The 15,952-nt window shown below is 52.1% G+C and overlaps 3 protein-coding genes and 1 non-coding gene across 4 annotated transcripts; 3 read left to right on the top strand and 1 right to left on the bottom strand.

Moving 5' to 3' along the window:
- On the top strand, nucleotides 1–2,078 carry NFIA_043640 (sugar porter family MFS transporter; the record flags this gene model as incomplete). The annotated part of the gene is made up of 6 exons (XM_001267441.1): nucleotides 1–379; nucleotides 433–496; nucleotides 543–986; nucleotides 1,040–1,307; nucleotides 1,355–1,693; nucleotides 1,743–2,078. The coding sequence occupies 6 exons, from the start codon at nucleotides 1–3 to the stop codon at nucleotides 2,076–2,078; spliced, it is 1,830 nt and encodes a 609-aa protein (XP_001267442.1).
- Nucleotides 2,079–2,839: 761 nt separating this feature from the next.
- NFIA_043630 (putative amino acid transporter) lies at nucleotides 2,840–4,678 on the top strand (the record flags this gene model as incomplete). The annotated part of the gene is made up of 9 exons (XM_001267440.1): nucleotides 2,840–3,027; nucleotides 3,146–3,218; nucleotides 3,328–3,595; nucleotides 3,641–3,784; nucleotides 3,835–4,049; nucleotides 4,095–4,292; nucleotides 4,346–4,373; nucleotides 4,429–4,544; nucleotides 4,595–4,678. The coding sequence occupies 9 exons, from the start codon at nucleotides 2,840–2,842 to the stop codon at nucleotides 4,676–4,678; spliced, it is 1,314 nt and encodes a 437-aa protein (XP_001267441.1).
- A 1,326-nt stretch (nucleotides 4,679–6,004) lies between these two features.
- NFIA_043620 lies at nucleotides 6,005–6,085 on the top strand. Its single transcript has one exon. It is a non-coding gene; the product is annotated as a tRNA-Ser (tRNA).
- An 803-nt stretch (nucleotides 6,086–6,888) lies between these two features.
- On the bottom strand, nucleotides 6,889–12,400 carry NFIA_043610 (ankyrin repeat protein; the record flags this gene model as incomplete). The annotated part of the gene is made up of 6 exons (XM_001267439.1): nucleotides 6,889–7,928; nucleotides 7,986–8,980; nucleotides 9,040–10,774; nucleotides 10,821–11,142; nucleotides 11,190–11,423; nucleotides 11,471–12,400. 6 exons carry the CDS (start codon nucleotides 12,398–12,400, stop codon nucleotides 6,889–6,891), a joined length of 5,256 nt encoding a protein of 1,751 aa, XP_001267440.1.
- Nucleotides 12,401–15,952: the final 3,552 nt, after the last annotated feature.

Genomic DNA, 15,952 nt, shown 5'->3' with positions numbered 1-15,952 from the left:
ATGGGGGAGAAGAGTTCCGACCCAGAGGCTCCAAGTCTCTCCCACCATGAGTCTTCTATATCTATTGAGAAGCAAGGAGGAGATGCAGCTACTGCTCGAGAGTGGGCTCAGGATGTGAACAAAAGCACCACGACCAACACTAAACTCAAGAATCCTCTTGCCGGGTTGACTCGAGAACAGCTCCTGAATGACGTCGAGGCTTTCGCGAAGGAGAAAGATCTCGAGCATATCCGCGACGATCTCCGAAAAGGAGCTCTTGTCGCACAGGACCCAAGAGAGTTCGAGCAGATGGACGAGCTGACGGAGAGTGAGAAAGAACTGCTTCGACGGGAGAAGACGCATCGATGGAGTCAGCCGTTTATGATGTATTTCATGACCAGTAAGTTTTCTCGCTATCCTCCTGTTGGATTTGGATTTAACCCAGCCTGTCAGTCCTTTGTGCTGGATCTGCTATCGTGCAGGGAATGGATCAGACTGCTGTCAACGGTGCACAAGAGTACGTACTCTAGCATTCCCCGTCTGAGCTATGCTAAGCAGAGCAGGTTCTACTTTGCTGAGTTTAATGTCACCGACACTTGGATGCAAGGCCTCCTCAACGGCGCTCCCTACCTCTGCTCGGCCGTCATCGGATGCTGGACCACTGCGCCCCTGAACCGCTGGTTTGGTCGCCGCGGATGCATCTTCATCTCCTGCTTTATCTCCTTTGCCGCCTCATTCTGGATGGCGGCCGCGCATACCTGGTGGAATTTGTTGCTCGGCCGTTTCCTCCTTGGTTTTGCCGTGGGCGCCAAATCCACGACCACCCCTGTGTATGGTGCCGAGTGCTCGCCGGCTAATATCCGCGGTGCTTTGGTCATGATGTGGCAGATGTGGACGGCATTTGGTATTATGCTGGGATATATTGCCTCTGTTGCATTTATGGATGTGACGCATCCCACAATCCCGGGCTTCAACTGGCGATTGATGCTAGCGTCGACCGCGATTCCGTAAGTAGTCCCTTGCATTGCTTGTACCCATGTGCTAAACGGCCCTGAATCAGTCCCTTCTTCGTCTGCATCCAGGTCTACTTTTGTCCCGAGTCGCCGAGGTGGTACATGATGCGCAACCGCTACGACGACGCGTACAAGGCGCTTTGCAAATTCCGCCCGTCTACACTCCAAGCCGCGAGAGACCTGTACTATATTCATGCTGCGCTAAAGGTGGAGGAGAAGCTCCGCGAGGGCAAGCATTTGTTCCGCGAGATGTTCACCGTCCCGCGCAACCGACGTGCGGCGCAGTCGTCTTTCTTCGTCATGTTCATGCAGCAGGCAAGTCAACCTCTTCACATCCTATGATCAAGCTCTAACTGTCATAGTTCTGCGGTGTCAATGCCATCATGTACTATTCCTCGTCAATGTTCCGGGAAGCCGGTTTTGACACCCGAATGGCACTCATCACTTCTCTCGGATGCGGCATCACCAACTGGATCTTTGCCCTGCCAGCCGTATACACGATTGACACCTTTGGACGACGGAATCTGCTGCTGACCACATTCCCCCTGATGTGTATATTCCTCCTCTTCACCGGCTTCTCCTTCTACATCCCCGATCAAACGTCTCGGACAGCCTGCGTCGCGACTGGCATATACCTCTTCATGATCGTATACTCGCCCGGTGAAGGCCCGGTACCATTCACCTACTCTGCAGAAGCGTTCGTGAGTTCTCCCTTCGATCACTATCGTCGCGGTCTACTGATAATGCCAGCCCCTCTACATCCGAGACATCGGCATGTCCTTCGCAACAGCCACAACGTGGGGTTTCAACTTCATCGTCTCGCTGACCTGGCCGTCGCTCAATAAATCGTTCACGCCCACCGGTGCCTTTGGCTGGTACGCGGCGTGGAACTTCTTTGGCTGGATCTTTTGTTATTTCTGTCTGCCGGAGACCAAGGCGCTCTCGCTGGAAGAGCTGGATCAGGTCTTTTCCGTTCCGACGACGAAGCACATCAATCACTATCGGGCGATGTTGCCGTGGTATTTCAAGAAGTATCTGCTTCGGAGAGATGTGCCGCCGCAGAAGCAGCTCTACGATTATTATTAGGGATGGTGTATGTGGATTGTGGATGCGGAGGTATATTCCTCGACAATTGTGCTGTTGGCCTGGCTCCTGTTCCAGCCGTATAAGTTCCAGTGTTCGCGTCAGTTGTTCAATACTCGATAACTGTTCTATAGCCACGTTGTAGCGATAATGCCATGCTATTTCTTACAATTGATGCAGATGTCCCTGTTTCCCAATGAGGATGCGCACATGGCAATGCAAGATCAACAGCGGAGGTAATTCTCATTGGCTGCCGATCGACCAAATCAAGTCCCACTTTGACTAGAAATTTTCTTTTCAGCGAATCAATACTTATATTTTTCTCCCGGAACCCATGACACCACAGCCTCTGATTGGCCAACCATTTCAAGAATGGATCAATTATCCTGATTGGGACCTGCTCAGTCTCGGCATTAGGTAACATATACCAATATCAACGGCTGTCGAGAGGAATGGAGCACACGAACTGGGCCCCAGACTGAGCGTGTTGCCGTTGAGTCATCATGATGCTGTCGCAGTTCTGTTTCGCCGTTGCAAGTCCGGAGCTCGCAGCTTGACCCTGTCAGTATCAAGTGCTGGTGACACAGTGTATCTGTGACGACGGAGAACATCCCGGCCTCGACACCAGTATCGTGATTGCATTGTATGAGTGAGGTTGTAGGGTTTTTACGGGTGAAAAATCTGCTATTTCCAGCTCCACTCGTTTCGCAAGCCGCTCGACCAGACCTCAATCGTCTCTGTCGTCACTCGTCAGAGTTGCAATCATGGGTTCCATGCTCGAGGCAGGATCCCGTCCTGCTGCGGATGCTGAGATGGACACGGATCGTGTACATCCCGAGGCTGTTTCCGATGGCGAGCGTGACTTTGAGAAGCAGGACTCGAAACCAGAGTATCAAGATGCATTCGGGGACGAGGAGTATGCCGAGGTGAAGTACAAGACCTTGAGTTGGTGGTGAGTAACATGTCCTGATTCCTGAACTAGATACCCGGACTGTTGCTAACCCGCGCAGGCAATGTGGTTTCCGTGAGTATGTCACCGCCATTTTAAGGGCGTAGCTGATCGAGAGCAGTCATGGTTGCCGAGACAGTGTCACTGGGTATTCTCTCCCTGCCAGCGGTGGTGGCCGCCTTGGGCCTTGTCCCGTGAGTCTATCCATCCCACTCCGCCGACAATTCTAACGAACGTAGAGCCATCATTCTCCTTGTAGCGCTTGGTCTGATGTCCACCTACACCGGATACACGATAGGGCAGTTTAAATGGGCTTATCCACATATCCATTCAATGGGTGATGCCGGCGAGGTCATCATGGGTAGATTTGGCCGGGAGCTCTTCGGAACAGGCCAATTGCTCCTCGTGGTCTTCATCATGGCTAGCCATATCCTCACTTTTACCGTCGCCATGAACTCAATTACCGATCATGGGACATGCTCGATCGTCTTTGGAGTGGTCGGTTTGGTCATTTCATTCGTGCTGTGTCTGCCGCGGACGCTGGCCAAGGTCTCGTTTCTATCAGTTGCTTGTGCGTGTGTCTCCGACGATGTAGAATGCTACTGACACCTTGCAGCCTTCATCAGTGTCTTTTCAGCGGTTCTGATCGTCATGATTGCCGTTGGTGTCCAACGTCCATGGCACGGCAGTGTCAATGCTACTGTTGATACCAGTTTATACAAGGCTTTTCTTGCAGTCTGCAATATCGTCTTTTCATTCTGTAGGCTCTTCCTCCTCTCATCTCAATCATGGATTGCACTGACAAAACAGCCGGCCACGTCGCCTTCTTCGGCTTCATGGCCGAACTGAAAAACCCCCGCGACTACCCCAAGTCGCTCTTCCTGCTGCAAGGCATCGACACATGCTTGTACATCGTCGCCGCGGTAGTGATCTACTGCTATGCCGGCGACGACGTGACCTCACCGGCGCTAGGCTCAGCGTCGATTGTCGTGAAGAAGGTGGCGTACGGAATCGCCTTGCCGACTGTAAGTCTTTTGTACTCATCCCAGGATCCATCTGACGAGGCGTAGATCATCATCGGAGGGGTGGTGAACGGCCACGTCGCATGCAAGTACATCTACGTGCGGATGTGGCGCCACAGCGACCGCATGCATAAGCGCGATCTTGTTGCGACCGGTTCCTGGGTGTTGATTGGGCTGGCGACTTGGATCGTGGCTTGGATTATTGCCGAGGCTATCCCGGTGTTCAACAATCTGTTGAGTCTGGTGGTATGTTTCCTTGCTGGTTCGTTCCGGGCCGAGCTGATGATTATGTTATGCAGGCGTCACTTTTTGCAAGCTGGTTTACCTGTAAGTCTTTTTTTTTCCCGTCTCATCTGTGTTGATGCCTGGCTGACGATTGCAGACGGCTTCAGCGCTCTTTTCTGGCTGTATCTCAATAAGGGTCGGTTCTTCTCGACTCCGATGAAGACTGCGCTTACTATTCTCAACGTTGTCATCATGGGGATCGCATGCTGCATTGTAAGTTCTTGCCGGACATTCTACAATACAATTGCTGATTATCTTCACAGTGTGGTCTGGGACTTTATGTGTCAGGCAAGGCCCTGCACGACGATCCCAGCAGTGCCAGTTTCTCGTGTGCGAATAATGCCTAACGGCTGTATATAGACTTCGGATGCCACATCCAGGGCGGCACATGTACAGTAGAGATAGTGTATCATAATCCCTCATGTTCGAGGCTTGGTTCGACGCGGTTCCCTACAGGATCTACGATGCCTACAGTGCCAGCAGGACCAACCGCGCCGGACTGAGGTGCTACACTCTGTGTTTACCCTTCCATTCGTAGGCTATCCGGTGCTTGACCTGCTCCGGTGACCTCCGCTGTAGCACCGGTGTCCGCTCATCGGTCTCCGTCTCCTGCCTCTTGTATCCCTTGCTCGCCTCTGGCCGCCAGGTCCCGCACCCCAGAGGTAACCTTGCGCTCCAGCGCGAAGTACCCGTGGTTATGTGCGCCATGATATGGGAAAATGTTCTCATCGCACCGTCGGTGACTGCTTTCACGCAACGGGGACACCCGACCGGCTCGCGGAACGTTTGCCTGCGCTTGCGCTCCTCGCCGCGACCCGCGACCCCCGATTCATTGGATGGTCTATTCCGCAGTCGGCGCCCTGTATTATTCGATAACGCGGGATTCCGTGCGGCGGATCTAATCCTTCACGTAGATGTTGTCAAGGAAGCGGCAGGAGGCGTTCCATTCGCAGAGGGACATTGTCACGCGCGAACTGAAAGGGAAAAGTTGTGCGCGGGGCTTTCGGACGGCAGAGAGGCCGTCGAGGAGGCTTGAGTCCGATGGGGAGCTGCGTCGAGGCTGTCGGGGTGTGCATTTGGGCTGGTTCGTGCTGTATTCCGGTGTTGATCGAGATGGAGGCTCAAGTTGGTGATGCTTGTGCCTGCCTGACCGGGACTAGTCGTCACGTGGGCTGGTCTTGCTGAATGCCGTTATTTTCAGGCTACTAACGAACCAAACATGTGACTCCGCCGTTTCAACCATCGACTCGATGCTTGACTGAGAGGAGAGCGAATCTCCGAGAATATTGATGTCGAATCAAAGCCACGTCGTAGATACGGCTTCTCCTTCGGACTCGACCAGGTACTGTTCGAAGACTTGGCCGAGAGCTGTACGATAGTAAACAGATTATGCTTGTTGTTGTAAATTCGGAGGGGGCAATATATATAGGCAGCAACACCGTTGTAGCCGAAGGAGGGAAATAAGTCTTTGTCTTCTGGTCTTCTGACAAGCCGAACCTCGATCCAATGGAGTACCGAATCCCGTCAATGAGTAAAGGGCGCTTTTACCCCGAGAGTCCCTGACTGGACGAAATGCAAGAAGATGTAGAAAATACGATACCCTTGCAATCGAAAAATGATAATTGACTGTCCTGCCTTAAAAAGCAATCAAAAAGTCGTATCTTACATCATTAGTCAGTGTGCCCGAGTGGTTAAGGGGAGTGATTAGAAATCACTTGGCTTCGGCCGCATAGGTTCGAGTCCTATCGCTGACGTTTTTTTGTTAGCCGGCTTTTTTTTTTTTTTTTCTGTAGCGGAACTGCGCAATCGTTGCAATTCAAAGGAGAGTTTACTTTTCGCTACTTGATTGCTGTAAAACTGCCGTGAAATGCATTGCTAACAGCCCTATCGATGTACCGATCACCCCTCCTAGTCTCCGGCTGTAGTTTCATCGTATCTCGTAGACGTACATGGGACCCAAACAAGATATATACAAACAATACAACATCCTCATTGCCTTCCTCCGCTGGTTGTCATCATTCTTGCTTTCCCGAGGTCCACTATGGCCGAGTAGTCCCTCAAGGCAAGTGAACAGGCGATGTATTCCACGTTTTTTCCGTGATTGTCCTCCCTTATTACAGTCTGGTTGCGGCATGGTCGTGCAAAGGGCAGAGAAGCTTACTCCCCGGACGGAGTTCGAGTTCGGCCGGACGACGTGAATGGCTCGACATTCAAGGAAAGAAGCTTAGCAAAAGGATAAAGCATAAATTATGGGGAATACGGAGTGGTAACGAATGGATGATAGCCACTTCCTCGTGCAAGAACTGGCGTGGGGAAAGTTCATGGTCGCTGCGACTTCCACTGCCGAATTGAGAACATCCGAGGCCATCCAAAGATCTTTCTCTATCTTGTCATCAATCGCTGTGTTCGGGGAATTTTGTCAAGCTACGTAGTACGTTCTCCCTTAGCTGTAGGCTCTCTCAACCCTGAGATATACTGGACGACGAATACTTTAAAATGTATTCACGACCATGCAAGGAACAGGCAACCCTTGGAGATTGCGAGTCGAACCATACTGCTAATACACCTCCGGAAGCCATTCCCGAACCTCATCGCCAAACTCTCTTTCGTCATGCTCGTCCCATCTTCTCCTTCTCGCTGCACGGCCAATGTACCGATTCTCCTGCGGATCTCTGGCAGCCAGTCTTCTGGCGACTTCATTGGCCTCGAACAGAGTGACCAATCTACGCTTCGCAACGGGACATCTCAAAGTCTCTGCCTTGCTGTGGCAGAAGTCGTAGATCCTCCGTTTCATCGTTGGGGCTTCATCACCCTCCTCGACAAAGGATTCGGGCCGACGATCCACAAGGCTCTCCCCATACTGATTGCTGCTGTACATGAACCTGTTTCGCCGCTCCCATCCGGGAGGGTTCGATGTAACTTCAGTGACCCAGGCGGCCTCGGCGAGTTCAGCAGGCGTCGAGCCAGAAGCGTTCTCGCGATGGAGGAGATCCGGACGGCGTTCGAGCAAGATCTCCAGCGTTTGAAGGAGCTGGCACCGCACGGCATCGTGCATGACGGTGTTGCCAGCCCCGTTCAACAGTTCAAGATGCTTCTGCCCGGTACTTTGGGCAAAGTCCAAGATTATTTGAAGAGTTTTCATTTGGTTATCGCCTTCGTAGTTGCTTCCATTGCCATAGACGGAGTAGGTATTCGTGGTGCTCAAGGCCCGCATCATCCACATTGCCAAGGGTGTCAGAGAGCCGGGCCCGTGTGACGAACGCTCGACGAGCAGGGAGGAAACCAAAGACGGATCAACCAGTCCGAGCATCTTCTGGAAGTCATCCAGCTTCTCGACCGACGGGGAGCTGACACTGCAGAACAGAAGGTGAAGGATGTTGCAGCCCTTCTTATCGCGCACGGTCTGGTCGGCCCCCGCCTTGATGAGGATTTTGGCATAAGTAGGACGAACAAGCGAGAATGCAATCATCAAGGGGGTATATCCATCAACGGACTTGACCTCCAGACAGTGAGGGACGTGCTGAATCAAGTACTTGACCAGTCGTTCTGACTCGGCCGTTGGCTTTGCGAAGAGGGCACAGTGGAGGACAAGATCGCCTGCTGGCAGTTAGTATCATATGTAACGTCTATCGACACACCATGAAGGGAACCTACGTCTGATATTCAACCAGTTTGTAATGGAACGCTCGACACCCAACTTTCCCATGGCGAGCCTCTCGATGCGCTTATCATGCTTGTGACACTCGGTAAACTCCAAATAGTATCGGCCAGGCGCAGTTCCCAAGAACCACTCCACTGCTTCGAGGTTACCTTCACGCGCAGCAACCAGAAGGGGAGGTTTCTCCTCCTCAGGCTGTGCGGGGAGGATGCCGCGACCGGCAGCCGCCCAGTCCGCTCGCTTCTTCCCGTGGATGGACAGTCCTTGGTAGTATTTGGGCTTCTCCTTGATTTCCACTCCGCTCTGCTCCGCCAGCTTATCCAATTGTATGCCAGCCCCCGTACGTTTGATGAGTTCTGCCAGGCAGCGGACTCGTCCCAGCCGCATCGCCACAGTAAGATCCCACTGTCCAACCGTAAAGATGGTCTGCTCGGAACTTCCGGACTTCGCAGACAGCTCCCGGCCGAGATCCAGAAGGAAGACCAGTAGCCTAACATCATCCTTACAGATTGCGTACTGCACAAGATTGCAAGGCTTTCGCCCATCCGGCAGTGTTGTCTTTATAAAGTCTTCAGCCGAACAGCCGTCCTTCAAGAGGGAAAGAGGCGAGGTCCTGCTCTCGACCTGCGTCTTGACCTCACCAATGTTGTCGATAGTGAATTCTTCATCGAGGATCTGCCTCTCGATATCCAGACCGTCACTGTTGTCGTCGCCCTCGTCGCTGGAATAATCATCGTCATTATTGGTTGTTGCTCGCAACCTATACCGCACATTTTCTTGCTCGTCCTGAGGCTTGTACTGCACTTGTGCAATGGCGATAATCGCCTTCGCCACGTCCAAATGTCCACGTAGGACGGCAATGTTGAACGGGTGGAAGTTTCTCTGGTCTTTCGTAGCAATCTCCAGCGGCGGTCTCTGCTTGTCTGGACCCCATGTCCCAAGGGTGAGTGATTTGATGGTCTCAAGGTCACCACACCACGCTGCCTCAAACCTAAACACAGTCAGCATAAGCGAGGCGCAGCACACGGAAGGAACCGAAGGAGCACCTACAGTTGAATATAACCTTCCCTGGTGATGTCGTTGAGATCCGGCCTCCTGAAGTCAAAGGTCACATTGAACGGATCAGGTTTGGTGACGCAGCATCCGTAATGATTCCTGCCGTTATCAGAAGACGTTTCAATGTCCGGAAACAACTGCTTGAACTCCCTGGCGCCCCTGGCAAGTAATTCCTCCTCGAGCTTCTCAAACTCGTCGAGAGCCAGTTGAACGGCCGCCTTCTTCTCCTCGACACCCTTGCGATTCGCTGCACACTTCACGTCGTCGTCATAGCGTTTCTGCTCTGATTCAACACGGGAGTGTGCACTGCGGAGAGCGGCTTTGGCCGTCCACAGCTGGTATGTGTCTTCTTTGAAGGGCGAGAGGTAGTAGCTGTCCTCGTGCTCCAAGGGTCTGGGCGGCTCCCGGGTGTGAGTCTCGGGCTTGTACGCACGCAGAGCCTTCAGCTTTTCCCGCACACAATCCAGCAGTGATCTGCCGTGTCGGTAGGTCCTAGCGTGAACATCATGCTGTATCTGGTACCCTTCCTTCGTCAGTGTATTGGGATCTGCGCCTCGGGCCAGAAGCTTCAGGGCCACGGATGGCTGATCTTTGAGGACACTCAATATAATAGGCTGGGTCACATTAGCATCGAATCTTCTCTTCACTTGCTCGGAGGAGTCGTTCCGTATTCCATCGATGTGCACCTGTGCTGACTTGATGAATTCCTCAAAGGCAATAGTCGGGCTCGCTTCTGCGTCAAGCAACTTCAAGGCTCCAATGACATTCCCCGATTTGATCGCCGTTTTCAGCGCAGTCTCGGCATTGGGGCTGAATTGCCAACCACTAGTAGCAATGTAGTTGATTGTCCGTTCGACTGCCGGACGGTCATGCTGCAGGTACGAGTCCAGCAACTCAGTGTATTTCGGAGAAGCCGCAATGTGAGCCACGGCAGTCTTCTGATCAAGATCTGCCTGTGCCGGCGAGGCACCCAGTTGTAGCAGCTTCGTCGACATCGCCTTTGCCTGCTCTATTGGCAGTTGGAGAGCCAAGACCAGGGTGAGGATGGCAGCTCGCGGGCTGTTGTTGTACTCGTGCAACAATTTGACCGGCAGAAGCACATCCGCGCCGAAAGAGGATACCAGTTCCTCAACAGCAGCGACGTGCCCGTTCAAAATCGCGAGATGCAGAGGGGAGGCGTGACTGTCCCAAGCGATGACATTGATGTCGTAGACGTCAGGGTCCTGGTCGCTTGAGTCATCGGGCACCGAGTCCTGTGCGCTATTTGCATCCTTTTGGACTTTGACAAAAGAACCGGTGGCAAACGACTGAGCATCTGCCTCGCTCTCAGCGGAAGGATGCCTGATGAGCTCCGCATCTTCCTCACCATCGCTGGCCTCTTTATCGGATGAGACTCCCTTGCGCGACTGCTCTATGCGAGCTTCTTCCTCCTCATTCTCCTCGCTCTTCGTCAGCAAGATCCTGATTATCTCAGCGTGACCTCGAGCCGCAGCGAGATGTAAGGCCGTTCGCCCATCGGCCAGTCGAGCGACCAAACGAGCTCCGTGGTCAACAAGACACTGAACGATTTCGGGCGTGGAGGTCATGACCGCCAGATGCAACGGAGTGCGACCGGTAAAATCGCGACGGTTCACATCAAAGTCGGGCGAGAGCCACTGCTTCACGCCTTCCACGTCGTTGTCGACGATCGCTTGACACAAGCCTGCTGTGTTTCCGACGTATGCCATTTCTGTACAAGTCAGCATTCGGGCACCATAAAATCAGGGAACACTGACCAGTCCAATCGGTTTCGGTGATAGGGTTGAAACTGCCAATCTCCTGGCGGCCGGGGTTGTCCTGGAGAAATTTGATTCTGCCGGAGACGTAAATTTTGCTCTCCTCCTCGGCCAATTCCTTCTCTTCCGGGGTGATGGGAACAGGACAAAAGCCACAGCAATCCTCGATCACATCTTCAAAGTTGCCGAAGAAAGCCGGATGCCGATGCAGGTTGACCTCGCGGTCTTTGGGTTTGTTCCATTCCGCATTGAGCAGCAAATCCTTAGTGTAGAGCAGTTTCTCAATCTTTCGAGCGTGGAATCTTTCGCCATAAGGAATGGTCTGATGTGATCAGTATATGGCTTGCCGTCAAACAAGGCATTACTCACAAACGTATGGTAGTCGGACACATCCTCCTCATCGACCCATTCAGGCACCTCGTCGTCCCAGTCATTCTTGATGTTTCCTCGCAACTGCTTCGAGATTCGCATAGGAACCGGTCGGCCTCGCTCTCGACGCCGCTTGTCGATGTACGCATCCCGGTCAGAAGGCTTCGGGAGCTTCTCCAGCACCAAAAGCCGGGCAAGGCCGAGCGTCCGGGTGAAGCTGCGCTCAAAAATCGTCTGTGTAAAAGTCAGTGTCACTCGCAATGTTCGGTCACACGGCATACCGGATCAATCTTGGCGCGGTCCAACGGTGGCCAGAACACTTCGAATCCTCGGCGAGCGTATTTGGAAAGACGATTCTCGTACGACGGCGACCGTCTGGACAGATCCACATGGTTGATTTGGGTGACAAACGCACCGACGGCACGTGGTGCCAGATACACCTGGGAACCATCATAAGCTGCGCACGAGCAGTCGACATCAAACCCAGTCAAGATCTCGGCAATGGACTTGTAGATTCGAAGGACGATCTGAACATGGCGTGTGGGGTACTGCGACACGATCGTGATGGCATTCTTTGTGCGAATGGTGGAAGTCTCGGCCAGGATCGAGTCCTTGATGCGGGTTTCGATCTGCTTGATCTTCTCAATGGCCTGTTCCTCCGTCAACCCATACAAAAACAGATCGACATCCGAGGCAGGAGCAAATCTCTGATGGTAGTATTCGCGCAGGCCGCGTTTCGAGTCGCGGTACTCCTCCGGAACGGGCAATAAAGAGGTGGTCACTGCACTTCCCGCTGCAACCACATTGCTCCAGTCGAGATCACTGAGTGCGCTCTCAGAGAACAGGTTGAAGTTCGTCTGGAACTGTTTGAAGGAGGATACCACGGCTGGGGACCCATCCGCTTTTCGATCCTCATCTTTTAGTGGCATCAAATACTTGGCCTTGAGCTCCTCCGGCTCGGAAGCCAGATCACGTGCGCGAATCCGAAGATCTGCTGAGCCACTGGCATCGAACAGCGGCACCACATTGAGGAGGTTGTTTGCGACCGCGGGGTGGGATGGTTGTTGGGCGTAGATTTTGCGAAGGACTGCATCGTACTCGTTGTAAGGCCGGACAAGATCCGGGATTGACTCTTGAGGACGAGAGTTAACGTAGTCGATGAAGGTGGAGTGCTTCGTGGGGACGGCGGGGAGGGTGTAACAGTCGGCCATGTTTGCTTGGTGAGAAATTGAGACAGAGAGAGGATCGTTTGCAATGGTTGGATGCAGAGAACTTGGTTGTGAATATAATGCTCAGTGAGAATAAGGAGTGATGAAGATGACTGAAGCACGCATTTTTAAGTTCTTGCAATCTCCAATTTTGTTGATCCTGATGAACACGAGTTGTGGAGAGCGCCAGGCAGCTTCCCGTTGTGGCGTCCTTGATGCCTTGGATATTTCCGAAAAAGGAAACCGATTCTCAGGCAGCAGGCGGGCGCCTGGGGAACATCCGTCTGATTGGCCAAGACCAGCCGCTGGGCTCCTCCAATCACCGAGAGCCAACCGTCTACGTTCTTCTTTAGAAGACATCCCCTTCAAACAGTACGATCTCATACAATGATGCAGTTCGAACAGCAGCCTGCTATGGCTTAGAGATGAGAGGTATATATGCACCATTTTCCTTCTTGTAGCTGATATACCTACATAGTGCGAAGCATCAATGAAAGCTCAGGCGGTTAATAACACGAGTCAATCAGTCAATGAATACAGGAACTGACATCCGGGCCGTTATTGCTGAGGACCTGCTACGTAGTCTGAATTTATGACATCGTCGAAACTGAGATCCAATTGATGGAAAGGAAACTTCTGCTTCTTCAGTTGAGTCGAGTGCTTGAAGCGTTAAAGCTCTTCGTCGTAGTTTCGTACCGAATCAATGAGAGTACAGAGCAAGCTCGGGGACCCGTCAGATTAGATAACGATTCAGCCACACTGATGCATTCCAAGAACAAAAGCTGCAAAGTCCCTGGCGTGATCTGCCTTCACTTCCGCAGATGGTCTCGAGGACCGAATAACAAAAGTTTCGCCCGATATTGTCGTCGTGGGCTGGCAGAGTCTAAATCCACAGCCATATAGTTGAACCCATTGAATGACCAAGCCAGAACTCCCAGCCGAATGAGGCGGGCAGCCCAAGAAACATTTACTTTCGGTAAGACTCAAGAGCACCTCCATAATGTTGGATTGTAAGGCAAGGAAGTCTGCGGAAGAGACGAAACCAGACCCTGATGACGTATAGAACTACTTGATTGCTGCGCAAGGGATCTCTCTGTCGAGACGCAATGCGATCAGATCAACCACCTTCCCTACAACATTACTAAGTCTTTGCGGTGTGTCTGCCGAAAGTAAAAACAAAAAAGGACACAATCATGCCGGATGCGAACATGGATTCGAGTCCGAAGACAGTAGAACTCTAGTGCGCTTCGTACCACCTGCCACTTAAAGCTCTTCAGCCCGGCGAAATGACCGATGCACAAGCAACAGCCGATGACTGTTGGCGACTACGAGACCTTCGGTTATGGTTATTGCTGGTCTTTCTCCATCGGCACTTCAACGGCGCCTTCAATGTTCTCTGTCGAATAGACTGGACCCTTAAACAGATCCTCGAGAAACAACGATGCAGACTGCATGCCCGTTTGGGCCAGATATCAGCTTAACAGAGTCCCATTGCGATATTGAGGCATGCCCCGAGACTATTGAACATTCGAACTGATGTTTGCGCTGGAAGTAACGACAGGTTTTACGGGCCAATTGACGATTGGAGCGATCGGCATTAGAGATCCGCAAATGAATATAGAAAGGGCACAGCCCGAGTGGCGGGAGGCCAGGAAACCGTGATGACCATTCCTTAATTAGTATGTCGCTCTCTCTCGATACTGGTATGATTGCGACGTATTTGGTGCCGGACTTGGCCTACTCAAGTGGCGATTCCAACCGTCTCTGCGCCAAGCCTGCCGAGTCCGCGCTGAGGGTAACACACACTGTCTCTCGAACAGTCTCCAACGCCCACCGTCGTGACAAGCACTCTCAATGGTCGAAGTGCATGTCAAGCCACATTGCTTCTATTTACCTGACGATGTTGAATGTCACTTCAGGCCCCACGGATACAGGTTTCCTGAGTCTGGGCGACAACAGTCCTTGACCGACGCGCAACAAGTGACACGTCCAAAAACAATAACGCGAGAGATAATTAAAGGACGCATCTTCGCTATATACTATGAGTCCTCATTCAACCACGGTGAGGAGGTTCAGCTATGGCCTCTTCCGCTTCTTGCGCATCGGGATTGATTTCTCATTCATTCAGCCCTGTGCTATTAGTTGAGCCATCCTCAGATGCATTCTTAGACTCAGGTTTCCAGGCATCAGTAGGTTCGCTGCAGCCAGCGCTCTTGATCATCTGCTAAAATCATAGGATACTTTTTCATACATCCCAGGGAGAGTCTCGACACCCTCCCCGAAAAGCCTCCACCAACCCTGAGATGCGTCGGGTCTGACCGCAGAAAGACTTGGGTTCTTTTTGAGTCGGCCTAAGAGGATGACTTCATCGCTTGGTGGCTCAGCACCGAATATGGTCGACAATTAAACAGGCACGGACGGTGTCAGATCAGATGGTTAGTTGAGTCCCATTCCGTGGAAGGTTTGGAAGCAATTCGGCCAGGTGGCGGATATACATTCAGGTCGACCCAAAGTTATTTGCCGGAATTTGTATGACATTGCTAGATCACCTGCAACCTAAATCACATGGGATGAGTGCAATGGGAAAATACTAGAGATCTAGCTCCTGCTGCAAGGGCAAGAAAAAGGCCTCACAGCAATCTCTTATCTCAGACTTAATCTAAAGCACTCCAGCTTCCTGTTCTAGTGTAAGTAAGTTCACAAAAGGGCAGCTGGTGGAACAACTCTTGAAAACTATAACATGCTTGCGGCTCCCCTTCTAGCTTGTGGAAGATCCTGAATTCCAGAGACTGCTTAACTTGGTCCGCTCTGGACCTGTTACGGTCTTTTCTTCCATGCACTTCCCTTTCTAGTTTCCTTGAGGTTATACCCACCTGACATATTCCCCTAAGAGAAGTGGTTTCTTTCTGCTATAAAATCAGTGGCGTGACTTGATTAGTTGCGCAGCTTGGTGTTCCCCTCTTTTAGGCAGCATGAGATGCATATCTCTTGCATGGGTCCTTCAGCTGATGAGTTGTCTGTCACGGGCTAGAAGCCTTAGAAACCTATGACCTAGGTTTGGACGGTAAGAAATCGCTGAGGGAGAAATCTAGCTAGGGGCGCGGCGGCCAAACATAAAAGGAGTGTGCGAATGGTTCTCGCGGTCACGTGGCCGGCAGCTGGTGTCCAGTTTGGATATGACTTCGCGAGGGCCGTACAATTCGATCAGACAGCCCGAGCACCCAGCGGGCCCTGCCCGCTACATTGTCCTCGTATTCAATTTCAAATCATTGATTACGCTCAACAAGGACTTAGAAGTTTCTTAGGGAGGCTATATATTAAATAGAATGCTTCATGAAGGATTCTTGAGGGTTCCTCAAGAAACAGTCTTGCCATAATTTGACTTGGTACCTTCTTCCTTACCTGACTGACAGGCCTTCTACCCTGCACAGTAGACACCTTAACAGGACCCCAAGGAGAGGAACTCCCATCTGCAAAGACACCTCGTCGACGACTGCGTTGAGCCTGTGATTAGCCAACAAAAATTGCAACTGAGGGATCTTCCCGAAGACGTGA

The sequence above is a fragment of the Aspergillus fischeri genome, genomic scaffold (assembly GCF_000149645.3).
Source record: "Aspergillus fischeri NRRL 181 1099437636244 genomic scaffold, whole genome shotgun sequence".
Taxonomy (NCBI): domain Eukaryota; kingdom Fungi; phylum Ascomycota; class Eurotiomycetes; order Eurotiales; family Aspergillaceae; genus Aspergillus; species Aspergillus fischeri.
Note: the sequence above shows the minus strand (reverse complement) of the source record. Positions and strands in the feature narration are given on the sequence as shown.